At 39.5% G+C, this 22,110-nt stretch overlaps 2 protein-coding genes across 2 annotated transcripts; one reads left to right on the forward strand and one right to left on the reverse strand.

The window, feature by feature from the left end:
- The first annotated feature begins 1,782 nt into the window (after nt 1-1,782).
- LOC130711297 (uncharacterized) lies at nt 1,783-2,562 on the forward strand. Its single transcript, XM_057560883.1, has one exon. It carries the CDS (start codon nt 1,783-1,785, stop codon nt 2,560-2,562), a length of 780 nt encoding a protein of 259 aa, XP_057416866.1.
- Nucleotides 2,563-7,037: 4,475 nt separating this feature from the next.
- On the reverse strand, nt 7,038-10,404 carry LOC130733284 (receptor-like protein 7). The gene has a single exon (XM_057585413.1). It carries the CDS (start codon nt 10,202-10,204, stop codon nt 7,196-7,198), a length of 3,009 nt encoding a protein of 1,002 aa, XP_057441396.1. The 5' UTR covers nt 10,205-10,404; the 3' UTR covers nt 7,038-7,195.
- Nucleotides 10,405-22,110: the final 11,706 nt, after the last annotated feature.

Consider the following 22,110-nt stretch of genomic DNA (forward strand, 5'->3'; position numbering starts at 1 on the left):
ACGTTATCAAGTGGTAGTGGAGTGGATATTTTCACATGACTATCCCGTCCATTGTGGCGTTAAGTGGCGGTGTGGTGGTGATTGTCCCACGTGATCGTCCCGTCTTACGAGACGTTATCAAGTGGTAGTGGAGTGGATATTTTCACATGACTATCCCGTCCGTAGTGGCGCTAAGTGGCAATGAGGTGGGTTTGGTCCCGCGTGATTGTCCCGTCTTGAGAGACGTTGCTGATCGATCCATTTTGGTAGAAGCATATAGTTGCATTATAGGGAACTAACACCTGACTCTATGTTGTTGGATTTTAGTTATTGGTTTATTGATATTATATTGTTGAGATTTTTGATATCTGATTTGATGTTATATGTTAAGTTGTTGATATATGAGTTTAGTTATGTTGCTGGTTTATTTACCATGATGGGTAATTAAATTTGAATAGCATGATTTTCTCTTTCATACATGGTAATTGCATGGAGTTAACCCTTTCTATTTGCTACTTGTTGTTTGGGCGCTTAACGCTATTAGGCGATGGAGAGCCTTCCGCTGAAGCTTAGTTGTTCGAGTTGGAGACCGTGACTGTGGGCTGTCGAGTAAAGGTGGATGAAGCAGTTGCTTCTCCCTTTTTGGTGGACTATGTCTGAGTTTCTTCCTCCATCTGAAAACTTTGTTGTTTAAACCTTATTTTCGCCACTTGTCTAAGTGAGCGTACTTATTTTGGAACCCCGTTTATGGTGTTGTGAACTACTCTATGTTATGTATATTATTATGTCGGGAAACAGGTTATTTAAATAAAGTTATGTAACGTTTCCAACCCTATGGTATTTAGTCTTTTCATTTTAAAAAAAAAAATACCCTTGGATTTTAGGGATTGCAGAATAGTCCTTAGACTTTGTTAGGTTACTTAATGTGATTCCTCAGTTAAGAAATTGAGGCGTTACAATTGTGGTATCAGAGCTTTGGTTGAGAAAACCAGAGCTTTTGGGTAGAGTGTCTGCTTAAGATGTTTGAACTCTGAGACCGATTGATGGGGTGTCAATCGGAGGAAGAGTGTGCTTGATTACTGATTATATAGATTACTTTGAAGGTTGTTCGTAAGTGAATAACCTTATGCTAGTTATTGTTAATTATACATTTGATATAAGTATATACATAGTTAGTTATTATAGAACCTCGTGTTGTTCTGGCCTGAGTATCTGTTGTGGTCTTTGACTGTTCATGAAAACAGGAACAGAAGGTTTCCACAACCGAGCGAGACTCAAGGTTCATACAACATGAATCCGATGGAGCAAGCTATTGCTAATCTGACTGCCCTTATGGCACAACAAGTTACTAACACTGCCGCAAGGGAGGAAGCTGAAGCTCAACGTGCTGCTGCTGCTGCTATTGTGACTGCACAAAACCAAGCGGAAGAGAATGCTCGCCGTGTGCAGCGTGAGGAACGCGAGTGGGCTGCTGCTCAGACTAGGGGTCTAAATGATTTCAAGCGTCAGGATCCACCGAAGTTCTCTGGAGGCTTCGATCCAGAGGAAGCTGACCTTTGGCTCCAAGAGTTGGAGAAGATCTTCACCTTTCTGCGTACGACTGCTGAGATGAAAGTGGATTATGCGACCTATCTGCTGACCGGTGAAGCTGAGTACTGGTGGCGTGGGGCTAGAGCTATGATGGAAGCCGACCATCAAGCTATCACTTGGGAGTGTTTCCGTGGAGCTTTCCTGGACAAGTACTTTCCTAATAGTGCTAGAGCCGCTAAGGAAGCACAATTTCTGAGACTCCGTCAATGAGGCATGACCGTAGCTGAGTATGCTTCTAAGTTGGAGTCGTTGGCGAAACATTTCCGCTACTTTCGAGGACAGATAGATGAAGGCTATATGTGCGAGCGCTTCATTGATGGGCTGAGTTATGAGCTACAGAGAGCGGTGCAACCGCTAGAGCTAAACCGCTACCAAGTGCTGGTGGAGAAGACCAAGGGAATCGAGGCCATTGATAACGCAAGGGGAAAGTACCAAGGTCTGAACAAGTCTAACCAAGGAAGTGGAGGTCCGACAAGGACTAACCAAGGAAGAGATGACCAGGGCAAGCACTATAAGAAGAAGCCGTACCTCCGTTCTCAGGGGGAGGGAGCAGTTTCTGGGTCCTTTTATCCCTCGGGCGAAAATAATTTTGCACCAAGACCTCTATCAGTAAGTTTGGAGGATGTGACTTGCTTCAAGTGCAACAAGAAGGGACATTTTGCCAATCGCTGTACTGAGCCGGTTTGCTGGAACTGCAACAAGGTTGGACATTTTTCTAAGGATTGCAAGGTTCCTAAGGTTGAGGTTACTACGAATGTTGCTGGGGCTAGGAGGCCTACTGCTAGTGGAAGGGTCTACTCGATCAGCGGAGCTGGAGCTGATGAAGACAATGGTATGATGCGCAGTACCCGCGAGATCCCGGGTAATTCCCTTGTCGTACTATTTGATTATGGTGCTACACATTCTGTTATAGACTTAGCTTTTGTGACGTGGTTAAAGCTAGATGTGACAGAATTACCGTTCGACTTGATAGTATCTATCCTTGTTTCATAAGGATGTAACAGTAGAAGGAATAGAAGTTAAGAGACGAATTCTGATGAGAGGTCGTACGAGTTCCAGGAGTAGGGTAGTATCTTTTGCAAGGAGGAGTTGTTAGAGATTTGATAGATTAAGAGATGATCTTAGATTAGACGTGGCTACTTGATGAGATAGACTCATTGGCCTTACTAGTGAATTTTTCTGAGTTTTCATCCGCAAGATATTGAGCCTGATCAACTTAATATTGAGGGGGTGATATTTGGAATCACAGCTGGCGTGGACTATGATAGGAGGATTGATTGGATTGGATCGAAAATTAGTCGAGTTGATAGATGGGTTTATGTTAAATGTTTGATTCTCCTTGCGGATAAGTTGTAGTTTTAAGAAATAGTCTCCCACTTGAGGAGTGTGAGAGAGCGAAAGGATAATAGAGGTCCAAACTTATTAAAGGTGTAGACTTTAAGTCTGAGAATTCTTGTCCTAAGTGGGTAAAACCCGGAGACTGTCAGATTTTGGGGTAGGAAACTAAGGATTTGATTGACATAGGAGTGACAAGGTTAAGGACGGAAGGTTCTAGCATTGAGTTGTAGATTGGAGGTTGTTATATGTGGGAGAGTCACCAAGAACCTAGTAGTGGATTATCTTTCTCGGGTGAAAACCCTCCAGACGTAGGTGATATTGTACCGAACTGGGTTAACATTCTCTTGTGTTGATTTTATTATTTTTGTCCTTTAACTTGCTTATTTGCACGTTGTTATTTGTGTAATGTTATACAAGGTGTCTTAGACATTTGGTAGAACATATGTCATACGGTTGCCAGAATTTCAAATGGTTTGGAAGCAACACTATTTTTACGAGTTAGTAGGTGTTCCTTTCAGGAACCCCCAAGCTATTTGTGGAATTACATAAACCTAACACTAGAGTATAGAGTATGTTTTGTCTGGACAAATGAAATGAAAACTAACACAACATTTTGTAAAAATAATACGAGAATGCATTAGTGTTTGGTTCTTTGGTATCTTGCTTCTGGTTTCGTGGTTTTTGGCTTATAGTTTTGATTACTTTTTGGGCTTTTCTATTATATGGTGGTTTTTGCCCGAGTTGTTAGGGTTGTTTTCTTTTGTCTGTTGGGGTCTTTTTGTCTATGTCTTTTTGATGATTTGCTCTTTATTCTGTAGCAGATCGGCCGTGTTTGGTTTTTCGTTTCGAAAAACATGCTTTCAGACCTTGATTTATTAATATATGTTTAGCTTAACTGCACTTTTGGTCGCCCACTTTATTCAATCGTGCGATTTTGGTCCTTAACAAAATTTATTAGCACTTTGCTTCCTCCACGTTAACTTCCGTTTGCACTTTTGGTTTTCCGTCCACTCTCATCCAATATTTAACGGTTTTTTGTTAAGAAATTAATTAAAAATAAAAAACAAAAACCAAAACCCAGAGATCCATAAAGTTCTTGAATATCTTCATCTTCTTCAAACATTCTTTTATCTTCCTCATCATGTTATTCATCTTCAAATCTGAAAATCCTTTCAACCTCTATGATTCCACCTTCGTCTACATAAAAAATAAAGGGAACAAAAGGGAAAGAAAAACACCAAAACGAAAAAAACCCCAAATCCAAGAAACCTTGACACTAACCTAGAATCCCCAAATCCAGATTTGATCCATGCCCTTGTGCAATACGTGTTCACATAAGGCTTATAAAAAGAGGTAAAGAATTGTAGATCTCAGAACAAAGCTACAGTCCCATTACACCCCACCTTTCAAGAAATGCAAATAGAGCACTCCAATGAGAAACCGAATTACAAACTGAAGAACGAGTGCTCCCGGTGGCGGAGGATGTTGAAGAAGGTTCACAGTAGGTGGAGGAACTGCAAAGTCGAATCCCGATGGGGAAAAAGAGGAACCAATCAGATCTGGGTTTGGGGATTCTAGGGTAGGATTTGGATTTGAGCTGGTGACACTTTTGATGTTTCTCTGTTGACAATTGAAGGGGTAATTTTCTGGGTTCTTCATCTCATGATTTCTCTTTCGTGTTCCCATGGCGAGAGTAACACTGACTTGTATGCTCACAAATTCAGGTTCTCGTTCAAGTTTTGGGTGGAATTCTCATTTTGAATGCATGAAATTTGTGTGTTATGCATTTGGGGGATTAAGGGGTTTGGTTTGGGGGTGCTGATATGGCCATATGGGTACTAATTTTTCCTCTTATGATGGGGATTTTGCTGCTTTGAAGCCATGGCTTGGGGACATACGTGAGGGTTGCTGGGTTTTTAGATGAAGATGATGAAGAAGATGCTTGGAGAAGATGAATATTCATAATGTTCTGGGTTTTCATTTTTATTTTTATTTTTAATTAATTTTTTAACAAAAAAACTGTTAAATATTGGATGAAAGTGGACGGAAAACCAAAAGTGCAAACAAAAGTTAATGTGGGGTACGCAAAGTGCTAATAAATTTTGTTAAGGACCAAAATTGCACGATTGAATAAAGTGGGGGACCAAAAGAGCAATTAAGCATATATATTTTCACTTTCTAAAAAAAAGGTCACTTGATCATATTTGTATATTTTTTACGGGTCCTTATTAGATAAATCCTTATATTGATAAGTTGAAAATATAATATATTTTAACATCTCGACTTTAGAATACTACAAAAAATAGGCTTAACAATCAGAAGACCCCTGTAATTGTAAAGAGAATCAGTTCCAGGGCCTGAAATTAAGGCTTAACCCTAAGAATTTTTTTTAATTCAATTAAGGTCAAAGTGTGTCAGCCTTCAATTTTATCCCAGTCATCAATTCCACGTGACATTTTTTATTTTTTATAAATGAAAAAATTATAAAACTTTATTTTTTAATTCCAACTCATATATTAAACCATAAATAAATAAAAATTAATAAAACCCCTAACCTAAATAAAAACCTAATCTAAATAAAAACCTAAACTAATCAAAACTAATCACTAATACTCCCTAATTGAAAAATAGGCTCTGGTGTTAAAAACCCAGCACAAGAAGTGTAAGATCAAGTTTTGATCTAGTAGTACAACTCTATGTTTTGATGATTACAAGTTAACCTTTTGATATGAACAATTGTGGTACTCTAACGTGTTTTTCTGAGTGTGCTATTTACAGGCTCTGACCTCAACTCAATCTCACACAAATCAGAAGCACTGTGTATAAAGGGTAACCCAAGCAACGCTTTCGCATTCACCATGTTCAGTATGAACAGTGGAAAAGCTTCAGAAGTTCTGAAGCTATACAAACTCTGATGTGGACTCAGTCGCTAGAAGCTCTGAAGATCCAGAAGTTCTGATAACCAAGAAACACTGAAGGTTCAGATGTTCTGATGGTGTAGAAGACTCTGAAGATCCAGAAGCTGAATAGTGGAAACTCTGAAGTCCAGAAGCAAGAAACTCTGAAGGCCATGTTCTTCCCTCTGAGTTCAGAATCAGAAGATACAATGGTCAGAGGATCTGTGCTTTCCCTCTGACTCTGATCAACCGGCTTCACAAGTTCCAATATGAAGTATTCCCCTGATCAGAAGTCTCCTAGGTTAAAAGGTCAAGTCGCTATCCAAGTACAAAAGCAAGTGTACCTTCCTGACGACCTACCTAACGTTCTCAGCCACAGCAGAAGCTGGATTTTCCAGAACTGCCCTCCAACGGTAGCATTTCCCATGCAACGCTCAACCCTAATCCTTGGAGTATATATAGAGGCTGAAGATTGAAAGAAGCGGCAAAAAAAGAAAACTAAGAAAGAAACACATATACGCGCAAGACATATTCAAAATATTCTAAGCTTTCTTTCATCTTGAAATTCATTGTGTTTACTATAAGCTTTTTAGAAGCACTTTCTTTGTAAACAAGAACTTCATATACAGTTGTATAGTTTGCCTTTAGGAGATCAAGGTTGATCGGATCCTAGAGAAGACTAAGAGAGTGAATCTTAGTGTGAGCTAAGTCAGTGTAATTGTTAGTCACTTGTAGGTTTCAAGTGCAGTTGTAACTCTTACCTGATTAGTGGATTGCCTTCATTCTAAGAAGGAAGAAATCACCTTAACGGGTGGACTGGAGTAGCTTGAGTGATTTATCAAGTGAACCAGGATAAAATCCTTGTGTGCTTTTCTATCTCTTATCTTTAGCACTTAAGTTCTCGAAAGATTTGTCAAAATCTTTAAGGTGGAAGTTTTGTTCTGAAAACGTTATTCAAACCCCCCCTTTCTACCGTTTTTCATACCTTCAAGAAGTGCCAAAGAGTTACCATACCCACTTAACTATAATTATTCAATAAATATTTCTCTAATTATATCATCATATTTTAAATATCTTTTTTTAAAAAAATACATATTACCTGCTAAACTTGCTATTGCAGGTTAAAAGGCAAATGTGCAACCATGCACCACTTTTTAGATGACCATAATAAATTCCTCCCATTTTTTCCCCTTATCTTTGGGCACATTCTCTAAGAAATACTTGCATCTGCTCTGACACTTGAAAACTCAAGGAATTGATCACAATTTTTTTATTTGCATGACAACATGAAATAGAACTCTTAATAGTATTAGAGAGATATAAGAATTCATTTCTCACACAGAGAAGTTACAAACAACTGCATTTAAATATTAAAAAAGAACCATATTGAACTAATTCATTCCTCTACGGTTTGCACGAGCTCTGTTGTTTGTCCTTTTCACTCTTATTCCAAACACACCTTCAACAAGTGACGCAAGCCATTGGGGTTTTGCTGTCAAGAATAAGTTGTATGCCAAGAGCATCCCAACCACAGCCCCACATGCATATCCCACAGCCACAGATTTCCAACCAAATCCTGATTCTTCATCATCCTGAAATGTTGAATGTGGTGGTTGTTCTTCATCCTTATTGCAAGATTTTGACAAAGGGAGTCCACACAACATTGGATTTTCTCCATAAGAAGAATTTTCAAATGTGTCAAACTGTCCACCAGTAGGTATGATTCCCTCAAGATGGTTTTGTGAAAGGTTCAACAAAGAGAGAAAATGCAAATTTCTCATTTTCCAAGGAATCTCTCCTGTTAACCGGTTCCTTGAGAGGTCCAACCATTCCAAATTTCTCAAATTACTCAATGAATGTGGAATGGTACCATTGATTCCATTGTGTGAAAGGTTAAGCCCTTTAAGTGAATTTAATTGTCCAATGACCATAGGAACTTCTCCTTCAAACATGTTATTTGATAAATCAAGGATTGTGTAAGTAGTCAATATTCTCACTAGCTCCCTATATTGACCTTTCATTACAACCATCACAGAATCATTATAGTAATATCCGAAAGACACGTACAAGTTGCTGCTACCCACATACAGTGAACCAGTTCGATTGTCGTCAACATTCTTCATTGCTTGAAAGTTCATGAAGCATGATGCTGGCAAGGAGCCACTAAAATTGTTATTTGCGACATCAAGAATTCTCAACTTGGGGAATGAATGCTTGGAGTTGGGACATGTGATGATACCACGAAGTTTGTTTGACCGTAAACGGAGTACTTTTAACTCTTGTAGAGTTTCTAGCCAACTAGGAAATGAATCTTCTATGTTGTTGTCTCCAAGGTCCAAAACTTCGAGTTTTGTGCACTGGGCCAAAGCCTGTGGTAATGGTCCATCCAATCGATTTCCATTCAACTTTATTGTCTCAAAGTCATTTCTCTTGGAAAAGTTTCTAGGGATGCTTCCATGAAGGTTGTTCATTTGCAAATCCAACACCACAAGATCATGAAATGACCCCAGGCACTGTGGAATCGTGCCGGTCAAGTTGTTGTGAGCCAAACTAAGCATATTGAGGGAGCTTGCATTGCATAGGCATTGTGGAATTGTTCCAGTCAAGTTGTTGTGAGCTAAGTCGATGTAAATGATGTGGCTTGCATTGCACAGACCTTGTGGAATCATACCAATCAAGTTGTTATGAGCCAAGTTGATTTCATAATTGATATAGGTTGCATTGCCTAGGCATTGTGGAATCGTGCCAGTCAAGTTGTTGTGAGCCAAGTCGAGTATATTGATGGAGCTTGCATCACATATTGTTGAAGAGATTCCACCAATGAAGTTGTTGTCCGACAGAAGGAAGTATACAATGCCATAGGGTGGGATTGGAAGATCACCTTGAAGTTTGTTGTGACGAAGGTCAATTTTGAAAATGTTGTTCCACGAGTGGAGCTTCTCATGAAACCCTTTGGGAATCTTTCCATAAATATTATTATTAGAAAGATCTAATTCTATTAGATTTTGAAATTGTGCTAAGAATTTAGGAAAACTGCCGGTAATATTACAAGAAGATAGAAATAAACTTTCAAGGTTTGGTAAGAGATGTTCAACACTGCTATTAATTAACAGAAAACTATTGTGAGAAAGATCGAGGTATTTTAGACTCTCAAGCTTTGAAAATTGGTGGAAATCCACGGGGCCACTCAACTGAGTTGATGACAAATCCAAGTAAGTAAGATTTTCAAATTCAAATATTGAGTCTGGAAACTTACCTTGTAATTTGATGGTAGAGAGAGACAAATAATTCAAAGAATTAGTTGAGAATTCACCAATTGACCCTGTAAACTGGTTGTCACCAAGATCCAACCATAACAATGATGGGTCGAGAATTGAAAGTAATGATGAGATCTCACCATGAAACTGATTTGCCCCGAGGCTCAAATATGTTAGTTGAGTGAGGTTTGAAAAAGATAAAGGAATCATTCCATTGAAATTGCTGCCGAACAGAACAAGTTTTTCAAGAGATTTCAAATGGCCTATGGAATCTGGAATTTCTCCTGAGAATGAGGTTTCATAGAGATCCAAGTACCTTAGTGTAGTGCTCCAGTTGGACTTTGGAAGTTGACCTCTGAGCTCTACATTCCACGACAAAACTAGTTCTTCAAGACTGGGTAAACAGAGGATGTTACTTGGAAGTTTCCCTTGTAATCCAGTGTCTTCTAGATGAAGAGAGACCAAAGAGGATGAAAAATTGTTCAGCAGTGACAAAGAGTTCTCTCTGATTGAAGACATGTTCACGTGATCCAGATGAAGCTCCCTTAAATTACTTGTGTTAAGAATGAGTTTCTTCCATGTGGATGGATCAAATCTCATTTCAAAGTTGCTGAGATCAAGTGATTCAAGTTTAGACAAGTGAGAGATTGTGGAGGGAATATCACCACTGATTCCAGAGAATGACAAATTCAGATGTGTGAGTTTCAAGAGACCACCAATTCCAGAATATAATAGAGACCCAGTAAAATGATTATAAGCAAGGTTGAGTTGTTGAAGGTGCTTGAGCTGGAATATGGTGTTATTGGGATGGAACTCACCTCGAAGATGCCCGCAGGTAAGGTCGAGACCAATCACGCGGCCTGATACGGCGTCGTCGCACGTGACCCCATCCCACTTGCAACAATCTGTTCCATTTTTCCAGGACTCTGTCTTAGAAGAAAAAGAAGAACAAGGAGACAAACCATCATCACGTTGAAAAGTGAAAGGCTGATCATCGGAACTGTTGACAACAAATGAGTTCTTGAATTGGATTAAGGCAGAGTTGTCATGATAGTTGCACAGTGAGTAAGTGTACGAAGGAAAATGAAGGAGCAACAAGAACAAGTGGAAGATAAAATATGGTAGTAAAAGAAACCACCCCATGTGAAAATAGAAGAAGCTAGATGGAAATTTTCACGGTTTAGGATCTTAAACTCGGCTCTTGATATTCTTCTTTCTATGGTAGGAAACTAGAGAATTAATTTTGTATGAAAACCAATTCATGAACGTCCATTTATATATAGACTAAAAGTTCTAAGTATAAGTCATGGAGGAAAATACATAAAGCGTGCTTGATACGGAAATTGTATAATTTCCATCCATGTGTAAGACTTCCATGCCATCCTTTTTACTTTTATAGGGAGACTTGAGTGAAGACTTGGATTTTTCAAGTCTATATATATATGTTGACAGGATAATCACTGGTCTCACCAGCCATCACCAAATTGCTACTCCCTCCGTTCCTAAATAATTGGTACTAATTTTGGCTGAATTTTGTTTCTAATTAACTGACACTTTACAAAGTTCAAGAGTGTATTATTTATTTTTACCAATTTTACCCTTCAATTAAAACTCTTCTTAATTACTCACACAATTATCCAAGAGTGCATTGTTGAAGGTTTCCATAACCGTGGAGTAATTTATTAAACCAATTCCAATGCCAACTATTAATTCCAAACGGCAAACCAAAAGGCAATATGATCGGTAGCCATTGTTAGAGTATATGATATTTTTTATGTTCAGATTTCTTATATAAATAGAGCCACAAATTAAAATTATGGTGGGAAACAATTGAAAATTTAGGAGGTAAACACATTTTAATTTAAACTACTCCTAGAGCCAGAATTTTTTTAACATCCAAACGTATGGAGGCAAAGAGTTCGACGATTTTTTTTTTATATTGAAAAACATGAAGTATGGAGCAACCAAAAGACATGAGTAAATGGGGTTAGATATTTTCTAATGAACACCGATGTGAAAATCATTTGATAAATGCTGGTTTTTTTGATAAATGCCTTTTAGTAGATGAAGAGTAAATGAGTGGAGTAACCAAGTAAGTCTCATCTATCTCTATATATATATGAAAATAAGGTTTTATTCTAGAAACCTATGACACATGGCACCTCCAAAGTTATCCATTTTACCTCCAAGAAAAAAAACCAATTTACTTTTTTGACACAACATTCAATCATAACTCACCTTAATTATTGTGGTCTAATTTAATTACATTTTAATTTTCAGTTTTCTTTTATAACCATAACTTTGAAAACATTGCAAAAATAATGCCTAACACTCATTGAATTAAATAATACGAAAATAAAGATTTGAAAATAATAATTGCATAATTTTTTAAAATGTTAAATAAATAATGAAAAATTATACATTTAACAATTATATGAAATTAAGAATTTGAACATTTTAATTGAATAATGTCTTAAAAAAACTGATATTAACGAAAAAATAGCATGAAATCCAGATTTGTTTTTACAAATATTACCAAAAAACAAAAATATTAAAATAATAATTCATTAATTTAAAAAATAAACATATATTAATGAAAAAAATATTGACATTCATATGTCGTTTCTTTTAATATATTAAAATACAACTATATTAAAAAAAGTCAATCAAATTTCAATTTTTTTTTCTATTTTAAACAACCATTAAAACAATCATTATTAGGTTTCTCCATACTCATTATTAAGTTTCTCCAATCACTACATAAATTTCAAATTTTTTCCTATTTTAAACAACCATTAATGCTCGTTCAAAAAAAAATGTTAATGCTAAAATTGATTGAATAGCTTTTAAAAATAATAATTGAATATTGTAATAAAATATTAAATAAATAATGAAAAGATATATCTTGCCAACTTGGGCATGTAATCCCTCAACCCGAGAGGTTGTACGAAAGCCCGCAAAGAATTCACCCCGCATGTGTGCAGTAGCCCACATCTTCTTCCGCGCATACAAGTCTTGAACCCACACATTGTCTTGACATCCACATTCAATAACCATTTCAGCAAATTTTCTCTCAAAATCAGCAACTTCAAGATCCCAAAGCATGCATCTAGTGAACATTTGAATGAATTTTGGTTCAGCAACATTGCTTACTGCATTGCGGAGAAGATGTCAAGCACATAACCTGTGGTGAGCATTTGGTAAAACCTTTCGTATCACCTTTTTCATTGCTGGATCTCCATCTGTGATCACTGACACTGGAAACTTCCCGTGAATTGCATCTAACAAATTTTGAAGCAACCAAACATATGTATCCTCTTACTCATTGGAAACTAGAGCAGCAGCAAATATAATCGTCTGGTTGTGATGATTAACCCCAGAGAATATCACAAGAGGCCGCTTGTACTTGTTCTTCTTGTAAGTTGCATCAAATGCCAACACATCACCAAACAAAGAATAGTTGTCACGGCTGCAACCATCGCTCCAAAACAACTTGTCTAGCCTTCGATTCTCATCATAAGTGTGTTTCCAAAACAGGTCAGGATCATTTTCCTTCAACTTACGCAAAAAGCTAATCACACCTCTCGCATCACATACGTTGTCCTCCTTCTTTTTAAATCGTTCATTCCACATTTGTCTAGGACCAAAAGGAACATTTTGGTATCCACCCATCTGGTTGGCAAACACACCATAAGCTTTTGGAGTGCTGATTCCTGACATCCTATAACAATTCAACTGAGTAATGTCATCCTCGTTCATTCTCCTATGTGCAGGTGCCAATCCAATCAAATCATCTCCAACAAGTACATGATTGTGGTCATCACAAACAGATTTAACATGCCAACGGTTGTCAACCTTCAAAACATGGAGCATGCAATGAGCCTTACACTCACATCTTGTGTCTTTTTTTGGAAACCGCTTTCTCTTTTCACCAGCATGACCTGCATACTCTTTCCTTTTACCCTCTCTAAAGCAGACTAGTGTTTGTTAAATAACCTCTCCAGCTTTGTTTTTAATGGTCCTGCTCTTTCTAGCAGCAAATCCGTGCATCCGAGCATACCAGCTATAGAACAGGTAACCAACTTCGTGATCCGGAAAGTGATATCGAAGAATGTCATTCAAAGACAATTCTTTGAAATTTACACTCCCCAAGTCTTGTAAACCATTCACAACAATTTCATTTTCAGCCATATCAAGAACCTGTTCCTCAACTGCATTTTGAGATTCTTCTTCATCACTCCCATCTTCTTCATCACTCACATCTTCTTCATCACTCAAATCATCTTCATCACTCCCATCCTCTTCATCACTCACATCTTCTTCACCAAGAGATCCAACTGGCACAATGAGATGATGTTCTTGCACTTCAACATCACCATCACCTTCTACAACTAATCGAACCACATCTTGTGCATCCTGGCAGACAACCAAATCAGCAAATAAGAACTTAATTTTTTAGACAAAGCATAAATGGTACACCAAGCACCAAGCATAACACAACAATGTAATTTTCAGTACATTATTTTCCAGTCTAACACAGTTATGTAATTTTCAGAACTTCATTTTCCACACAACCCATAACACAGCTATGGTGTGGAATTTCCACAAGCCTTGCTTCTCAATTTAGACAATCACATGTTATGCCTAAAATTGTCTAATTTGGCAAAAGAAAAACCAGGCATCTTACTAAGCCTCTTTGTGCAAAAGAAAAACCATAACTTTCAGATGCAAGTAAAACACTACTTATCCAGTTACAGGTATGTAACTTTCAGATGCAACTTCCTAATCCTAACCCAGGTATGTAAGTTTCAGAAATAATGAAGAAAAAGGGAGAACACTTAAGAGTTACCTGTACTGGGGACTGCACCGGGGGTTCATCATTATGCCAGTTGGACCGAGACTCCTGGGTATGAGAAGACATCATCAACAGCAATGAAACCAGAAACCCTGAAATCAGAAGACACGATGTCAGCAATTTATGGCCCAAATCGAAGGAACGACGGATTGTTTTCAGAAGAAATGGATAGGGCTTACCAAATCGTGTATCCAACAGAAAGATTGACGACAGGGCACACAAAATCGTGCCTTCCACAGATGAGATGGAGTATAATCGGGTGTGGGGACTTGCACATGCGCGATGGAGGAGGCGATTCTGGGATTTGCAAATTTTTTATGGGGGAGGAGATGGAGCCGAACGCAGGTTAGGGGATTGCAAGGAGGATAAACCCTAACTGCTGGAGTTCTTCAAGTTCTTCATGTCGAACAGGAAACACGATGGAGAGATGAGAGATGAATGAGTTTGGGTTTGTTACTGAATGAGAATGAGTGATAGGTTTTTTTTTTGACAGTTGAAGGTATGAAAAACGGTAGAAAGGGGGGGTTTGAATAACGTTTTCAGAACAAAACTTCCACCTTAAAGATTTTGACAAATCTTTCGAGAACTTAAGTGCTAAAGATAAGAGATAGAAAAGCACACAAGGATTTTATCCTGGTTCACTTGATAAATCACTCAAGCTACTCCAGTCCACCCGTTAAGGTGATTTCTTCCTTCTTAGAATGAAGGCAATCCACTAATCAGGTAAGAGTTACAACTGCACTTGAAACCTACAAGTGACTAACAATTACACTGACTTAGCTCACACTAAGATTCACTCTCTTAGTCTTCTCTAGGATCCGATCAACCTTGATCTCCTAAAGGCAAACTATACAACTGTATATGAAGTTCTTGTTTACAAAGAAAGTGCTTCTAAAAAGCTTATAGTAAACACAATGAATTTCAAGATGAAAGAAAGCTTAGAATATTTTGAATATGTCTTGCGCGTATATGTGTTTCTTTCTTAGTTTTCTTTTTTGCCGCTTCTTTCAATCTTCAGCCTCTATATATACTCCAAGGATTAGGGTTGAGCGTTGCATGGGAAATGCTACCGTTGGAGGGCAGTTCTGGAAAATCCAGCTTCTGCTGTGGCTGAGAACGTTAGGTAGGTCGTCAGGAAGGTACACTTGCTTTTGTACTTGGATAGCGACTTGACCTTTTAACCTAGGAGACTTCTGATCAGGGGAATACTTCATATTGGAACTTGTGAAGCCGGTTGATCAGAGTCAGAGGGAAAGCACAGATCCTCTGACCATTGTATCTTCTGATTCTGAACTCAGAGGGAAGAACATGGCCTTCAGAGTTTCTTGCTTCTGGACTTCAGAGTTTCCACTATTCAGCTTCTGGATCTTCAGAGTCTTCTACACCATCAGAACATCTGAACCTTCAGTGTTTCTTGGTTATCAGAACTTCTGGATCTTCAGAGCTTCTAGCGACTGAGTCCACATCAGAGTTTGTATAGCTTTAGAACTTCTGAAGCTTTTCCACTGTTCATACTGAACATGGTGAATGCGAAAGCGTTGCTTGGGTCACTCTTTATACACAGTGCTTCTGATTTGTGTGAGATTGAGTTGAGGTCAGAGCCTGTAAATAGCACACTCAGAAAAACACGTTAGAGTACCACAATTGTTCATATCAAAAGGTTAACTTGTAATCATCAAAACATAGAGTTGTACTACTAGATCAAAACTTGATCTTACAATCTCCCCCTTTTTGATGATGACAAAACTAAGATTTTTGATGAACAATTCTTAAACATTAAACTGAATTCACTCAGAGTTTAGAGATATAGAATAAGACTTATCCTGATGTGAATAGTTTATCTTGCTCATTCTGAATTCAAGTCACTGCTTGATTCTGAGCTTAGCTCCCCCTGAATCTAATACTTGATGAAAACGTTAGTAAAGTCTAGATTCTGAGCTAAAACATATAAGAGTTCAGAGTGAAAAGCTTATGACATAGATGAAAAACGAATAATCAGAGCGCATAAGTGATCAGAGTCATGGACAAGGTATCAGAGTCTTGGGTATCAGAGTCAACTTATAATCACTTCAGAAGAAGTGAAATGTATTCCTTGTATTTGCCCAGTGACACATCTATGGTCATGAAGGTGGAACTCTTAAATTCTCCAAAAGAAAAATAAATCACACTAACACATCTTACACATCAAAAACTGGGTTTACTCCCCCTTTTTGTCATAAGCAAAAAGCTTGGGGTGTGAAAAACTTAGCTTGAAGTACAAGGTACTCCCCCTTAGAGAAGGTCTAAGTTTAAAAGAAAATGAAAACGATGTAAGAATCAGAGTTAGGCGAAAATAAATAGAAGAGTTAATGCAAGGGATGAACGTTTACCACCGGTCAAGTGAGTAAATAGAAGGGTCAGTTACCAAGAACTTAACCTCGAGAAACCGTAAGAGCATTAACTTTCAGAGAGAAAGTGAAGCCTATATAAAGCGTTGGAGAGAAAGGTAAGCTTCACACCTCGAACAAGTTTCATTAAAAAAGAATGGCATCATACAACGTAGCACTAGAAGAGCTGAGGAAGAAGGCCTTTGAAGAGGACTTGTTCCTGAACATCAGGCATCCAGAGGGTGCAACAACCATCGCGGAGCTGACACGGACACTGCTGGAAGAGGACCTGCGTCCAGAGTTGGAGAGAGACCTGAAGGAATTTCTTGCCTTCGTGGAGGAGGTGCAAGAACTCAGCCGGCTTGAACTCAAGCTGCTGGAAGAAAAAGAAATCTTGGAAGAGAAGCTCAGGACTTCAGAAGACATTCTGGAGAGGGATGAGCTAAAGATCAGGCTCAGCAACATCCAGCATGTACTGGATCGTCTGGAGAAGGATAGGTCAGAGCAGCGCCAGGAGTGCAGAAGAATGAGGAGAGATCCTCCATTCTAGATTATATGATGGAAAGAAATATGATGTAAACATAGAACAATGAATAAAAAAGACTTTTGCAAACATATGTGACATAAGTATATAGATATGCATATATAATCACAAACGAACAAAAGAGAATAAATAAATAAAAAGAAACAGAGTTTAACAAAAGGAAAACAAAGTTAACGAAAAAGAAGAAAAAGAAGAGATCCTAAAAACTAAGGTTTGGCAGTGCGTCTCAGAAGTTCCATCATCATTTGCTTCATCTCAATCAGCACGGATTCATGAGTGTCAAGACGTTGTTCCATGGTGTCGAGTCTGGAAGAGCTTGTCTGAGTAGAACTGGAAGGAACATTCTGAGCAGCTTGAGGTTCTGGAATGGAAGCGGAAGCAGCAGGAGTAAACACAACCGGTGCAAGTCGCTCTGCCTCAGCCTCAGCTTCAAGACGCTCTGCCTCAAGTCTGGCTTGTTCAGCCTGAGCTGCTGCTTGACGTGCAGCTTCTTCTGCTTGTTCTTTCTTTCTCTTGGCTTCTTCAATAGCTTCAAGAAGCTTATTTCTCTGTTCTAGTTCGTGAAGAGCCACCCTCCTAGCAAGCCTTTGCTTTGCAGCCTCAATGCTCTGACTGCCCTCTGCATGCAGGAGCTGCATCATAATTGGAACTTGAGCCACTAGCCAAGTGCTCAGATTGTTCCACTCATCGGCCACATTTTCAGCATTCTCACTGAGATCAGTCTGACCGTGCACATTGCGGAGCCTCAAAGAGGCTTCATGATAGAAGATATTGATGCACTCAGAGAGACATGTGGGTTGAAGGTGAGTATAGGGAATTATGGAGAGGTTGGGTTCAGGAGAGGCTGGGTGATTGCTGCTATGAGCTTCAGAGGCACCTTGTGGAGAACCAATGTTAATCCTGGGAGCATTGGGTTCAGAGGTTCCAAGGTGAGGGTCTGAAGTTTCAACCAGAGGGTGAGGTGATCTAACCGAGGATTGGTTAGACACTGATTGTTCGGGTTCAGGGTCTGGTTGAATGGGCTCTTGTTGGTCAGGGACAGGGTGAGCTTGTTGAGCTAAGGGGTCTGCCTCTTGGATAGGATTGGCCAAGATAGGTTCATCTGGGTCAACTAGACGTTCAGGTCTAGGGCCAGGATATCTCCTAGGGCTTGGACAGGTAAGGTAATACTCTTCCAAGGCAGATACCTTTTCTTTTCTAACCTCCATGAATTTTCTAATTGATTCAGAGGTATTGGAGGGAGGAGAGTCAATAACATTGATTGGGAAGGATACAGGTGTGAAGGCGGTTGAAGAGTCTGTATCCGTGGTTCTGGCAGCAGGACGTGCTGATGCTCTGGGAGCAGAGTGATCAGACGTTCTGGGTTGTGGTTCTGTTTGGTTGGGCTCAGGTTGGTCTTGGACGATTGGTTCAGAAGATAATGGGTCGTATGGAATGGTAAGGAGAGAGGTTGGATCTTCTGACCTAGAGGTTGGGTTCTGAAGCAAATTCCAGAGAGGTGCTTCAGTAGGAGAAGGTTGAAAGAAGGAGGATCTTGGGGAATGTGGTGGAGAGGTGGTTTGTTCGGCTGGCTGGGATTCAGGAATAGGAGTGAGGGGATTTGAGGAGTGTTGAAGCAAGGCAGAAATAGGAAGTGCATCAAATAAATTCAAATCATCATCAGAAGCAAGTGCAGGCTTACTTGAATGTGCTGATGATCGAGTCACTCTGGCAGGAGGTTCAGTCCTTCTGACCACTGCAGCAGCTGGTTCCACCCGAGTAGGCTTCACCACGATTTTGACTTTCTTCTTCTTCTTCTGGGGAGGACCATCCTCACTATCATCATCATCACCATCATCAGGCTTTCTCTTCGTCTTCTTGACCAGAGGGACATCAGATTCCTCTGAGGATTCTTCCAGAACCATCTTCCTCTTGGTTTTCTTCTTGGGAGGAGAAGGAAACTCTGGAGCTGGTGGTAGTCTGCTGACGAAATCATCAAGGTCAATTTCGAATCCTTGAGCCCTTAGATCTTCAACATAGCATCTGATGGCGTCAGGATTGTCTGCTTGAGTCCACAGAGGGTAGTCATTCAGAGGCATCCTTCTTCCTCTGATCTCAGAAGATGTGTCTTCATGAGCAGGAGCAATCTTCTTCTGGATTAAGCCCATCTTCTTCAAGGAGTTTGCAGTGAAGACATCACTGACAATTGTGCTCAAATCCTCTGTGCAACCAGCATTGATCAAATCTTGCACCAAGTTGCTTTCAATGAGAAAGTCTGAGAGCAGCCTCCCAAAAGGGATGTATTTGATTGCAGACTTGATGGAGGCGGTGGTGCGAGACTTCCGGATGCATTCCTTTAAGTAGGAGAACAGGAAGTAGGGAAGGCAGATCTTCTCCTTGTCTTGAATGAAGAACAGCATCGCCTTCTGGTTGAAGTTGATGTAATCTGGGGAACTGCCCTTCGGTCTCTGATTGATGCAGTTGAGCAGGATCTTGTGCCAGATTCTGAGTTTGGGGTGAAGATCCATCACCTTGTAACTTGTCTTGCCCGGTTTGAAGGTGGTGTACAGAGCCTGGTTGACTATGTCCTTGGTGCCGGGTTTCAGCTTCGATTCCGTCAGTTGGAAACGATACCCATAAGCAGTATCTGCACCTAGCAGATTCACGAATGACTTCTCAGTGATAATGATCTTCCTGCCAAGAATGTGAGAGACCACCTGAGTGTCATCGCAGTCTGCGTGCTTCCAGAATTCCTTTACCAATTTCTCTTACACCGGTCCTCGAAGTCGATTGAAATAGTTTCCCCAACCTTGAGCTTGGACTTCAGGACGAAGATCAAACCCATTTGCAGCCAAGTTATCGAGGTTGAATCTCCATTCTGCCAGGACTTGGAGTTCCTCAGGAGCAAAAACGCAGTGAACGGCACAGCCCCGTTCTGCAATAGGAACAATCTGCTCTTGAGCTTGAACTTGTTCTTGTGCCGGGTTCTCAGAGCCCCTTTGACCCGTTGCCAAACCAACTTCCATGTGAGGGAACTGAGGTGCATCTGCAGTAGATCTTCTGGTTTGTCTCACCATTTTGAAGAGGTTGAAGGTTTGAGGTAGAAGATGAAGTTTGAAGGATGAAGAGAGATCGAGAGAGAAATCAAGAAAAGCGGTTTTGAAAAGCAGAGAGTGCGAGAGTGAAAACCGGAAGTGAACGAGAACGTGTGTGTATAGTGGGTTTTATCAAATAACCGTTGTTGATTCAAAAAGCACTTTAAGATCAACAGTTGAAAATTAAAGATAGATAGTAACAGTAAAATACACAATCACACACAGGAGATAAGCATATCTACACGCAATCATAACAGACTGTCACACGGGCACAAGGAACTATGCATCAGAAATTCTGACACACGTGTTGTTGTCTCAGCTTCAGAGTCAGTACCAGTGGGCACACACACTCTGATTGAGTTACCTTCTGGACTAGACATCTTCTGATCAAGAAGTATCATAGTCAGAGGTTCTGATCCATCTTCACTCTGGACAAAAGTCCATGTTTAGATTTTTCAGAATAAAATTAAATCTATCCTCTGCTAAGGGCTTTGTAAAGATATCTGCCCATTGATGGTCAGTATCAACAAACTTCAGAAGAAGTACGCCCTTCTGCACATAATCTCTAATGAAGTGATACTTTACCTCAATGTGCTTTGCCCTTGAATGCAAGATAGGATTCTTGCTCAACGAGATTGCAGCAGTGTTATCACAATAAATTGGGATATTGCTCTCAAGGATCTGATAATCCTCCAGCTGATGTTTCATCCAGAGCATCTGAGTGCTGCATATTGCTGCTGAGATATATTCTGCCTCTGCAGTTGATAGTGCAATGGTTGATTGCCTCTTGCTTGCCCATGAGACTAGATTGCTTCCCAGAAATTGACAATTTCCAGAAGTACTTTTTCTCTCTGTTCTATCTCCAGCATAATCAGCATCACAATAACCTGAAAGCTTATACTCTGATGTTTTCTTATACATCAAGCCAAGGTTAGTGGTGCCTTTCAGATACCTTAGGATCCTCTTAACAGCAGTTAAGTGGGTTTCCCTTGGATCTGATTGGAAACGAGCACATAAGTGAACACTAAATAATATGTCTGGCCTAGATGCAGTTAAGTATAGAAGTGAACCTATCATTCCACGATAGAGCTTCTGACATACTTTACCACTTTTATCTTCTTTCTCCAAAATGCATGTAGGATGCATTGGAGTCTTGGCCACTGTAGATTCCAGCATATTGAACTTCTTCAGAAGTTCTTTAGTGTACTTGCTCTGATGGATATATGTTCCTTCTGGTGTTTGATCAACTTGTATTCCCAGAAAGTACTTTAATTCTCCCATCATACTCATCTCAAATTCAGCCTGCATCATCTCAGAAAATTCTTTGCATAGAGATTGATTAGCAGAACCAAATATAATATCATCAACATAAATTTGCACAATTAAGATATCATCTTTATAAGTCTTGCAAAAAAGAGTTGTATCTACTTTACCCCTTACAAACTCATTCTCCAGAAGGAATGAGCTAAGTCTCTCATACCATGCTCTGGGAGCTTGCTTCAGACCGTAGAGTGATTTCTTCAATTTGAACACATGGTCTGGTTTCTTTTCATCTTCAAAACCTGGGGGTTGATGAACATAGACTTCCTCTGAGATATAACCATTTAGGAAGGCACTCTTTACGTCCATCTGATGTAGAACTATGTTGTGATTTACTGAGAAAGAGATCAACAGTCTGATTGCCTCCAGTCTTGCTACCGGAGCAAATGTTTCAGTGTAGTCTATTCCTTCCGCTGGCTGTAGCCTTGAGCAACTAGCCTTGCCTTGTTTCTGACTACTTCTCCTTTCTCATTTAGCTTGTTTCTGAATACCCATTTCGTTCCAATAACATGAACATTCTCAGGCTTCTTCACTAAGCTCCAAACATCGTTCTTGGAAAATGGATTCAATTCTTCTTCCATGGCCAGAATCCAATCCTTGTCCTGAAGAGCTTCATCTATGGACTTGGGTTCAATTAAGGACACCAATCCTTTCAGACTCAGCAAGGTCTCTTCAGAGGGTCTGAAGGCAGATCTGGTTCTGACTGGTTCATCTTTGTTTCCCAGAATCAATTCCTTAGGGTGAGCTGCAGTGATTCTGCTCTTCTTCAGAGTTTGTGAGTTAGAGGGACCAGCTTCTTCCTCTGGTTCATCTTCCTCTGGCTCAACTTCCTCTGGAGCTTTGCCTTTGTCAGAAACATTAATGCTTAAATCTGCAAACTTTTCAACTAG

Source organism: Lotus japonicus, chromosome 1, assembly GCF_012489685.1.
Source record: "Lotus japonicus ecotype B-129 chromosome 1, LjGifu_v1.2".
NCBI classification, from domain to species: Eukaryota; Viridiplantae; Streptophyta; class Magnoliopsida; order Fabales; family Fabaceae; genus Lotus; species Lotus japonicus.